The 12,011-nt window shown below is 43.2% G+C and overlaps 1 protein-coding gene across 1 annotated transcript; it reads left to right on the top strand.

Moving 5' to 3' along the window:
- Window positions 1–6,808: 6,808 nt before the first annotated feature.
- F2RL1 (F2R like trypsin receptor 1) lies at window positions 6,809–11,154 on the top strand (the record flags this gene model as incomplete). The annotated part of the gene is made up of 2 exons (XM_084305144.1): window positions 6,809–6,815; window positions 10,049–11,154. 2 exons carry the CDS (start codon window positions 6,809–6,811, stop codon window positions 11,152–11,154), a joined length of 1,113 nt encoding a protein of 370 aa, XP_084161270.1.
- Window positions 11,155–12,011: the final 857 nt, after the last annotated feature.

Below are 12,011 nucleotides of genomic sequence, written 5' to 3'. Positions count from 1 at the left end.
ACACTAAAAAACACACTGGCTGGCCAAATTCAGAAGCCCACAGGGTAACCCAAGCACAGAAACCCAGCTCTGTATATTGAAAGTGTTCCCATCCCTTTATCCTAGCACAAGCAACTGTACTAGTACTGACAATTACCTTGCAATGAAGACACATCCACTTCTCAGTTAATAAAGGGGTACCAAGTATGTATGAGAAAATAACATATCTTTGGGATTATCACATTAAAAATGAATTACAGTTGTAAGGTGTAAGACTCACAAGCCCTGCAAAACCGTAAATCCCCTCCAGATCTGCCATGGTGAACTGTGTAACACCACATGCAGCAGATACTCAGAAAGAGAGTGAGAGCACATTGTCAGTTATGCCCTTTGCCTAAAGATGCACAAAACTTTCCTGATAACATGCCCCAACCAACGATTGGTAGAGCATGGAGTTACGAGCTGCTGGTGACTTTCCTTTTTGTCATTTTGAATATGCTTTAAGAACAAACACTGCTATAGCACAAGTGATGCATGTGTCCAAAGCTCCCTTCATCGGCTGTATAAAGTGACAAGTTCATTCGCCGTAACTCATTATATTTCTAGCAGAAAATAGGTATACATAACACATATACGTATATAATGCTATGTATATGGATGCATATAAATATATGTATCTGTATATGTAGCAGAAAATTGTATAGCAGTAAAAAAAAATATATAAAAAAATACTGGTTTGTAATAGAGGACTGAGGTTTAATTGTAGAATATCTGTGTTGGAAGGGACCCACACAGACCATCGAGTCCAACTCCTCGGTCCCCAATAGATCAACAAAAATAACCCACAAAACATCAGATCATGTGTTCCAGATCATTGTTCACATCTTGAACTCCAGCAGCTCAGTGTCATGACCACTTCCCTCAGGAGCCTCTTCCAGTGCCTGACTACCCTCTTGGTGATGAACCTTTTCCTGATATCCAGTCTGAACCTCCCCTGTCACAGCTTCAAGCCATTCCCTTGGGTCCTAATAAACACCTAAAGTTGCGTACTTTTCTTCTGTTGGTGGTTTGAATAGGTGAAGAGGTGATTTGAAGAGGCGATTTGAATAATGGCAAAAATAGGTCTATTTTCTACAATACACTTTCTACTATACATGAGTGAGAACTAAATAGTAGCCTACAAATTGGTAATCTTCCTAGAATTTGTTATGCCTGCTGAAGATGTTAACTAGGAACACTGACTTTTAGATAAATGTAAATAAGTAGAACAAAACCAGAACAAATACCTTGCTAGCCACACATAGATCAAGCACTAGAAACTACTGCTTAAAGTGCCCATGACCACTAGTTTGTTGAAAGGCAGGTTGAGAAATCTCCAACACTAAAGCTACCTGACACTGTTCTATAACTTATATATATTTAATATTTTCAATATATTTAATATATACATTTATATATTTAATATATATTTATTATAATATATATATTTAATATTTTAATGTATTTAATATTTTAAATTACTTGTGAATCTCATGAGATTTTGGAAGTTGATCTTTATGTCAATTACATGTTTCTGAAACTCCCATGAACACCTAGCCAAGCTATAAACTTCTGTTAGCTTGTTTTCCTTCCACACAGAGGCTAAGCTGAGAGTTGCATTTCCAGAAGACGCACAGGCAATGGTGCTTGCTTCTACACAGAGCCATGGAGCTTCCCCAGCTGCAGCTCTGACCCATCATGGGAGAGGCAGATTTTGTTTAGTGACAGCAACGTATTCTTTCCTCTTTTGTTCTCGGTCCAGAGATCTGTTGCCAAATCCAGGCTCTCTGCTGGATTAGGGGACAAAGAATCAGACTGGAAAGAGTAAACCAAGAGAAAATGGACAGTGAAAACTGGGACTGGGTGATGGCGGACAGCAGGAGAGACTGGCTAGAGCACTGGCTAGAGGAGACGATGAAAGAAGGACTGAATACTCCTTCATACTTCAGGTCTGAGAGGGAAAACACTAGAAAATAGAAACCAGTGCATATGTACATGCCTGTTTGAAAGGGAGATTAGATTAGAAAAACAGCTAGGAAGACTACAGCTCATTTGACAAGGTGATTAGGAGCAGGATACTAAGTACCCATGAAGCAGTCTGTAATGGCAAAGTAAACAAAAAAGCACTGCAAGTGAGAAAGGAGACAGGGAGGAAGTCTGGAGGGTTGGGCTATGACTTTCCTGGTGTTCGGCAGGGGGGCTGAAACTAAGATGAGAAGTCTGTAAGCAGACTTAGCTGGGTGGATGACACATAGGAACCAACAGGTGCTGTGAGTGATGACAAATAAGAAAAAAATCATGCTTTCAGTAAGGAATGACTTATAACAAAGAACTCAAAAAAGAGAAGCCCTGGAGCTCAACCCAGACAGCCAAAACTTCCAATCACATTTATTTTACTCTCTCTATACCCCATTATCTGTCTGTGAAATGAGAATAATGCAGACTTCCTATACTCATAGTCAGACCTCATGAGCATCACAGTAGACAAAAAGAACAGTTCTGTCTTTAGAGCAGCATAGAACAGAGCACATGCGTAATATAAAAGAGAGAAGGAGGGAGAGAGAGAGAGAGGGAGAGAGGGAGAGAGGGAGAGAGGGAGAGAGGGAGAGAGGGAGAGAGGGAGAGAGGGAGAGAGGGAGAGAGGGAGAGAGGGAGAGAGGGAGAGAGGGAGAGAGGGAGAGAGGGAGAGAGGGAGAGAGGGAGAGAGGGAGAGAGGGAGAGAGGGAGAGAGGGAGAGAGGGAGAGAGGGAGAGAGGGAGAGAGGGAGAGAGGGAGAGAGGGAGAGAGGGAGAGAGGGAGAGAGGGAGAGAGGGAGAGAGGGAGAGAGGGAGAGAGGGAGAGAGGGAGAGAGGGAGAGAGGGAGAGAGGGAGAGAGGGAATTAACAAGTTTATTACCAACTGAACACTGAGCATTCTGCAGACTAACCAAGGGAGATGGGAAACTACTGCTGTAACTCAAAAGCCACTTACCTGTCTAGAGGTGTGAATTAGAGCTGAATATGTTTTAATTTTGGAATTTGGCAACTTGCATGCTTTATATTTACAAACCCAAAAACACTCTTAAAATTTCTGTTTATATATATAAATTGAAAACACTTCTGGCATTGCATTCCATTCAGTCGTATTACTCTTGAAATAAGTATTTGCAAAAATAAACTTGGTGCTCCCTGAGCCTAAGAGAGGTTGATAATGAAAGCATCTCTTTCTTGTGCTGGGTTACCCACACAGTACCACAAATGTAATAGGTTAAGCAAACATCACACATTTTCCTACCTGTTTTTCATTTGACATTACAATAAAAAATGTTTTGATACTTGGCAATCACAAAGGAATACTTTGAGTCAGCAGGAGTAACACTGTCCCAAAGAAACACCCCCTTAGACCCAGTCCTCACTAGCACATCCTTATTCCCAACCAGCTCCCTCCAAGGCAAAGTTCAGCAAAAATCATGACAGTCTGTAGTGGGTTTATGTGGCAAGCTTTTGGTAGCAGAAGGCTGCGGGGGTGGCTTCTGTGAGAAGAATCCAGAAGCTGCCCCATGTTAGAAAAGGGACCTGCTGCTGCCCAGAGCTGAGCCAACAAGTGATGTTGTTTGTGCCTCTGCAAAAGCAGATTTAAGAAAGAAGAAAAAAAGAAAATTACTGCACAACAGCTGCTGTGAGAGTGAGGAGTGAGAACCAGCCCTGCAGACCCTGAGGTCACTGAAGGAGGGGGAGGAGGTGCTCCAGGTGCTGGAGCTGAAGTTCCCTTTGCAGCCCATGGTGTACCATAGCAGAGCAGATCTCCATGCTGCAGCCTGTGGAAGAGCCCCTGGTGGACAAGGTGGACCTGCCCCAAATGAGGTTGTGGCCTATGGAGAACCCTCTCCGGAGCAGATTCCATGCCGGAGCTGCAGCCCATGGAGAGGGGACCATGCAGAGGCAGGTGACCTGGCAGGAGCTGCTGCCTGTGGGGGACCCATGCTGGAGCTCCTGATGGATGGACCCCATAGTACAGACCCGTGCTGGATCAGTTCTTGAAGAGCTGCTGCCTGTGGGCAGCCCATTCGCGATCAGTTTGGGAAGGACGGCATCCCATGGGAGGGACCCACCCGGAGCAGGGGCAGGGAGGGAGCAGTGGAGAGTGTTATAGACTGACCACAATACCCATTCCCCCAGGCTGCTCAGGTGGAGAAGATGGAAGAGGGTGGATGGGGGGAAGGTGTTTTTAGTTTCTGTCCTTCCTTTCTCACTTCTCTAGCTTGTTAGTAATAGGCAATAAAATTGCTAATCTCCCTACTCTGAGCCTTTTTTGTCCGTCATGATAGTTGTTGAGTGATCTCCCTATCCTTATCTCAACCCTTGAGCACTTTTCACTGTATTTTCTCCCCCTTTCCCTTTGAGGAGGGGGAGCAAGAGAGTGGTTGTGGTGTAGCTTGGCTGCCACCTGAGGAAAAACTACCCCAGCCTTCCAGTAAGTAGCAGGTCAAACAACGCATCACTGGCTATGACTTCATAAAAACGTTAACTAAACATGCACTTTGCTACTCTTCTAATACAAACTCAACAAACAAACGGCATTACAGAAGCACAATAAAACCCATATATGGAGCACTCAACACAGGTGATCTGGGGGGACTTCCCCCTCCCTAAACCTCAGACACCTTCACTTCAGGGCATCGTACCCCGAAGACGTCACACCGCACACACAGCCTGTTACTTCACCTGGTCTGTCAGGCACCAGGTATGCCATGCATGACGACTAACCAGATGTACACCAATGTGAACTCTAGCACCGCAGAAGACTCCACAGCCACTGAGGGCCACACCACCCAAAACTTTGAAACCTCAAAAGCAGCCCCGTGGGCTTGGCCGAGCTGAGGGTACGGGCAGGACTCCTCGTCAGGCACCTGCCACGGGAGACAGCCTCGCCTCCCCACCCTGCGACCGGGCTCAGGTAGCCGTCGGAGGGCGGACTGAGGAAGGAGAGAGGGCTGAAACCTCGGGCAGCAGCGGCGAGGCGAGGCGAGGCGAGGCGAGGCGAGGCGAGGCGAGGCGAGGCACGACCCGCAGCCATCCTGAGGCGGACTCCGCGCCCCCCGCGGCGGGGCTCGCCCCCTGCCATTTTAGGAGCCGCCCCGCCGAGCCCCGAGGGGCGGTCCTGCCCTGCCCTGCCCTGCCGGTACCGCTCAGGCCGCACCCTCCGCCCCCTCCTCGCTCAGGTATCAGGCGAAACTGGTCGTGCGCGCGGGACGGGGCAGGACAGCGGCGGCCGGAGCGGGACAAGCGCGGCGGGAGGGACGATGGCTGGGCGCCGCGGGCTGTGCCTGCTGCTGCTGCTGCTGCAGCTGCTGCTGCTCAGCGCCCTGCTGGAAGCCGTCACGCCCTCAGGTGAGCGGGGGCAGCGCCGGAGCGGGGTGCCCTGCTGCGGGCACCGGAGCCCCGCGGCAGGGCTGGGGAGAGCGCCGGTGCTGCGGCTGAGGGGGACGGCGGGGCGCAGGGTGAGGCTGTGGGGCTTGATCGCCTTGGGGAGCAGGGTGCGGGGAGCCCCGAGCAGCGCTGCGGGGGCCGGGGGCTCGGCCATCGCGCTCCTGGACGCCTGGCGGCTCCGAGCGAGGCTTCGCCAGCGTCAGGTGCTGCCGTGCCTCGCCTGGTTCCCAGTAACGCGCCTGGAGGCGTGCTTAAGTGTTAAATAAAATAAAATAAAATAAAATAAAATAAAATAAAATAAAATCCTGGCTTTTCAGAACCGGAAGAAAAAAATCCAATTCTGAAAAGTCAACACATTTTTTCTTCCTTTTTAAAAAACCTTAATTCTTATCTTTGTTATTTTATATTACTTTCTGAAAGTAAATACTGTTTAAAAAAAAAAAAAAAAGGAAGGAAGAAAAGACATTCAAATCTCACTGCCCTACAGTTCATGTTTTGCTACCTTTTTGATGCAAAGCCTCCAAATCCCATTACCGTATCTGTGCACTTTGCACCGTGCCTCTCTGCATTAGTTCTCCCTGTGCCTACTTACATAGTAAAAGTTTATGCGTAAGGACTATGTAAATATTGAAACCAAGCTTCTGGTAGTTCCTATTTTCTCAGCAAATAGACACTAGATGTTTAATACGTGGTTATCACCTGCATGGTCAAACCAATGCATGACGGTATCAGATATTTTATTTTGTTCTATTGTGCGGTGTATTTTGCATCGCTTTTTGTGCGGTCTAGAACTACTGTAGGTTGTAACAAATGGATCATAGCGTCCTTAAAATCTTAAGGCAGTAAAAATCAGTGAGCCGTTAGGTGCAAATTTTGTGGTAGAGAGCAGAGTTGGTGATACCATATTGCCTCTTGGTAGCTCAGCTATCTGACCGGGGCAAGCGTAGGCTGTAAAGGGGGTAATATCAACTTGGGGTGGAAAAAGTAGTCTGCTTAAATGTTTTATCAGGTTGATTGATCTTCTGGTGTTGAGAAGTGAGATGAGCTGGAAAAGGTATTCCCCTCCCGGCCAAAGTAGATGCACTGCAAGTCAGGGGACGTGACTGTTTTCAAACAGGCTAAGGCCCTTGTAGGGTTGTGGTGAATCTTTGCTGCAGGACCTTGTAGGGTTGTGGTGAATCTTTGCTGCAGGACCAAGAACCTTAACCTCAGTCCTGTGTGGGTTAATATTGCCACCATGACCTAAGATGGTTTAGATACTCTGTGCTGCAGGGCAGGCATCATCCTTCGTTTGTTGTGCAGGTTTATATCTTCTGGACAAATAGCAAAGCTAGCAATGTTGAAACGGTCTTCTTGTGGGAGAGAGTGTGTTTTTCCCGATGATGCCAAGTAAGCTTTTCCTGTGGGCAGATTAGCAAGTTAACTGCATTCTCTGTATGTGAGTCAGGCAGGGTGAAACTGTTCTTGGAAGAAAAAGAAAAAAAAAAAAAAACACCAACAACAAAAACCTCAATTGTTATGGAAAACAGCAAGCAGAGAAAGAGTAAGAAAAGGATGTAGAAAATGCACATACCTAACAAAGGATTGGTTGCTCTGGGAGGGAGTGTTAACTACAAAGAGAAACAGGATACTGAAACAGTCTCCCTGTATGCATGCCAGCTGGGCTAACAAAAACTGCCCAGTATCTGCAGTCAGAAATTTTGAGGCCAAAACTGAAACATATCCTTCAAGTAAGAATAAAAGCAAAACTTGGTGTCTGAAATCATATGCTTAATTTGATCATGCCTTCAAAAATAGAATAAATAGTAAGGAAAACTTTGTTCTGTCACTCTTGCAATACCAAGTCCTGTTTGTGGGTCATGTGTCTTTCAGTCTACTTTATTTTATATCACTCTTGTTCTTACCTAACAAGCTAGGTTTTTTTGAGACTATGCTTATTTCTTTCCACCCAGCCTATGAACACCAATGGCAAAACATTGTTTTTGTATCTGGTCACAAAATGTTTAATTCTTTTGTATGGAATATGAATAGTAAGACTGCAGTTTGATATGGTAAACTACTTGTTGATATACACCTGCACAGTGCTAAGCTAAGCTTTATTGTGGTACTCTGAGAACTAGTCAGCTTGTAGTAAAGGATCTGAGCACTCTGGGACCTTTCTCAGCCAACCTGGGGAAAGAAGTATTACTTAACTTTTTACCATTTACATCTAATGCCTCAATGAGCTATGAGCTATGCTGATTCTCTATTTTTCTATTTACACCTCAGGTTAGGGACCTGGTTATTCTGTAATATGCAAGCAAAGTTTACAGTCCTTAAAGACATTACTGACATAATCATATGATTTGAAGACCTGAGAGCAGGATTTGTATGATTCTGCCATTTTGTAATTATACCACAAATAGGTCAAAATGAATATTTGTCATTGCAGTTGGTTTTATCAGCAGAACAGTCCTGGCAAAAATATAGACAAATCTTTGTGGTAGACTGCACAGAGACTGAAGAAGTCCATGTCATTGAACTTGCAAAGAGCTTTCTTACACCACAGTCTTCCAGTGAAGCCTGCCTGTGCCTTGAACTTGACAAACCCTTGTTAAGTAGAACTAGGATAACTTAATTCAAAACTCGAAAGAACACCAATATATGTCATATTTCTGTACCTCTTTCTTAAGAGGTCACTAAGCCTAGACAGGACCCTAATACTGTACATCAGGCGTTTGTAGTACTAACTTGAACAGCTATCTAGAGTTGTGCTTCTTTGGGGAATCTATTGTGGAAAACACACATACTTGTGTGTTTATTTATTTATTGTACGATAACTCTTGACTTAGACATTCATAGAATCATAGAATATCTGAATTGTAAGGGACCCACACGGATCATCGAGTCCAACACCCTAAATAAAAAAAAGACTGTGGGTCTAAGACTATTGTCCAAGCTCTTCTTGAACTCTATCAAGCTCAGTGCCATGCCCCCTTCCCTGGGGAGCCTGTTCCAGTGCCTACTTTAAAATGTAAGGTGTTATTCTAATTTATTCCTTGCTGGAATTGTATCAAAACTACTATTTGTTGAAAGACAAAGGCACCATCCTTCAACACTCTTCATGGCATATTAAACACAGACCTGCGTGCTCAATAAAATTCTTTATACTGTTGTTTTTTGATGTTGCTGTTTTGGTTGGTGTGGTTTTTTTTGTTTGTTTGTTTTGGGGGGTGGGGTGGGGACAGAGTGGCTAAAATTATTCACAAATATTGATAGATTTTGTGATAAGATTAAGCTACTCTTACAAACAATCATGTGCCATGTCCATTGAGTCTAGCTTGGTGGACATGTGACTTTTTAGAATAGAGTGAATTCTTTGACAGTATCTGTGCAGTTTAACTTGTCTGTACAGGAGGTCTGTGTTGTGTATTGGAGGTGTTGTGGCAGGGGTCTCTGGACTGAGCCATCTGAAGGCTGTCATACAAGACGGAGCAGTCAGGAATGTCTGGCTTGCCTATATGGTTTACAGGTTCATGTGGCATCCAAAGAGGTAGAACAAAACCTGAAGTGATAGCTTTCTGGTGTAAGAAGCAACCATAGAATCACAGAACAGCTTGTGTTGGAAGGGACCTTAAAACCATCCAGTTCCAACCCCCCGTCATGCACACAGGGATGCTACCCACTAGACCAGGTTGCTCAAAGCCCCATCCAACCTCGTCTTTAACACCTCCAGGGCTGGGACATCCACAGCTTCTCTGGGCAACCTGTTCCAGTGCCTCACCACCTTCTGAGTGAAGAATTTCCTCCTAATATCTAACCTAAATCTCCCCTCTTTTAGTTTAAAACCATTGTTCTTGCCCTATCTATCTGCCTGAGTTGCTGCTTTCCAGCAACCATATCTGGCAGCTCTACTGATCTAGTGGTGCGAGTAGAAATAGTAGAGATTGCTTGACCATCTTATCTGTGAGTTGGAAGGACACGACAGATGACTGGCCCTGTTGCACCTTCATGCTTAAAGTTAGTCTGTTCATGTTTTACTTCAGATACAGTGTAATAGACATCTTTCTTCAGAGGTCACTTGAGCATAGCTTCCTGCTTTGCATTCTGACTGTTTCAGTTCTAGCTGGTCTGACTGAGGACAGCATGCTATCTTTAATGCACAGCTGGGTTTGAGCTCATCTTTTCATCATCAGTTTAAGGCCAAGAAAACTTCTACTGCAGATATACTGTAAGCATGCTGGAAAGTTCTAGAAATCCTAGCATTTGAGTAATCTGGCAGTGCCATGAAAAAAGATAATCGTGCCCCTGGGTTACTTGAATAATTTTGTTTTAACTGTTCAGATGGTAGGAACACCTGACAGTCATTTCAATAATGTATTTTTATATTACTGGTGAGGCGGAAAAGCATTCTGGTTGCTGATACACAACCATTAAATAAGAATATAAGTGTATTTTGGGTAGTAAACTAAAATGAAGGGAAGAAAAATTGTCAAGTATTTGAAAAGCAGTCTCATTTTTCTGTTCACAAGACTCTCTTTAATTCTTCAGTGTAAATCATGTTGTCTACTTTATTAAAAAAAAAAAAAGTAGTTATATTTGTACTTCAGTAACAGTGACTTCTCAATTTATTTTTTTTCTAGTGAAAAGTGTAACTGCCAAGCCAAAAGGAAGAAGTTTTGTGGGCCAGAAAGTTACAAATGCAAATAATGCCTCTGGGGAGTCCTACAAAGTGGATGACTTTGCAGCAAAAGTTCTTACAGGAAAGCTGACCACAGTTTTTCTTCCCATTGTGTATGTCATTGTCTTTATCATTGGTTTGCCAAGCAATGCCATGGCCATTTGGGTCTTTTTTTTCAGAACAAAGAAGAAACATCCTGCTGTGATTTATATGGTTAACTTGGCATTCGCAGACCTTCTCTTTGTCGTATGGTTCCCACTGAAGATTGCATACCATGTAAATGGCAATAACTGGCTATTCGGTGAAGGTCTCTGCAAAGTGCTTGTTGGATTTTTCTATGGAAATATGTACTGCTCCATTCTTTTTATGACATGTCTCAGTGTGCAAAGGTATTGGGTTGTAGTGAACCCCATAGTGAACTCAAGAAAGAAGTCTGAAATTGCTCTGGGCATCTCCCTTGCTATCTGGATACTGATTTTGCTGGGCACCATTCCATTGTATCTTGTTAATCAGACAGTATATATTTCAGATCTTAACATCACTACCTGCCATGATGTGTTGCCTGAAAACGTTTTGGCTAACGACATGTTCAATTACTTTCTCTCACTTGCAATTGGACTCTTTCTAATCCCAGCTCTTGTCACTGCTGTTGCTTACATACTAATGATTAAGACTCTGAATGCTTCCATCTCAGATATAAGCAATGGGAAGAAACGAAAAAGAGCAATCAAACTCATTATTGTTGTCCTGTCAATGTACCTCATCTGTTTTACGCCTAGCAATGTGCTGCTTATTGTGCACTATTTACTCCTCAAAAAATACAGCCAAAGCCATCTGTATGCATCATACATAACTGCACTGTGTCTTTCTACTCTGAACAGTTGTATCGATCCATTCGTCTATTATTATATTTCAAAGGACTTCAGAGGCAATCTTAGATATGCTCTTCTTTGCCGAAGTGTGCGAACTACGCGGAGGATGCAAGTTTCTCTCTCATCAAATAGACACACCAAGAAATCCATTTCTTACTCTTCAAACTCAAATGGTACCACTGAATCAACCTACTGAGTTTAGTCCTAGAAGAAAAGTGAACTCTTACTACTGGTGTTGAAAGGAAGACAAGAAATTTATTTTGTATTACAGTTTGAAGAACACCTTTGCTTTTTGACTCACACTGAAGCCTAGATTTCAGAACTGGCAGCTGCTTTTCCTTTACAGAAATGTCAAGCAGATAAATCTTCCAACCATGCTGGAAAAACAAATAATGACATTTCTGATGCTTTGCAGAAGTGCTGCTCACCTTGAAGTGTGTTGTGGTTGAAGAAGTTTTTGTTCTATATTGAAGCTGCCAAAAAGGCAAATGTCACTGGAATGTTATGTAGAGTTTCTAGTATATTTAATTAACAGAGAAATCTGTTTTGTTTGGCTTTAACTGTAATATATTAAACATATTGTTTGTGTAGGACCTTGCACTGTGTACATGCTTACACTGAATGTTTTTTGAAACAGTAGCGAGAAGGAAAGGAGAATCTGTTCCACCTTATTGGTGGGGGTCCAGCAACATGAGTGCTTATTATCTTAAGTATAATATAATCTTATTGTATTTTTAAAATTTCCATGTTGTAAATACTAACATGGTAGTAGCCTGGAAGGGTTATCTTTTTGAGTTGACCAGCTGAACTTATCAGCTAGCACTGAACTAAATTAAATGTTAGTTGAGACGTTGAGATTATATACGGTTACTTAATAATCATGAGAACCTGGTCTTAAATGGGTCTGTTTAACAAAATTTTGATGAATAGGTTTGATTTTTATGTAATGTCTTGTATTTTTTAAGATATCTAATATGATTTTTTTTATAATACATTTGAGTTTTGTGCTTTCTTTTATTCATTTATATGCTCTTCAAAAGACTGAGAAGTTCA

This window comes from Netta rufina, assembly GCF_964035555.1.
Source record: "Netta rufina genome assembly, chromosome: Z".
In the NCBI taxonomy this organism is placed as follows: domain Eukaryota; kingdom Metazoa; phylum Chordata; class Aves; order Anseriformes; family Anatidae; genus Netta; species Netta rufina.
Note: the sequence above shows the minus strand (reverse complement) of the source record. Positions and strands in the feature narration are given on the sequence as shown.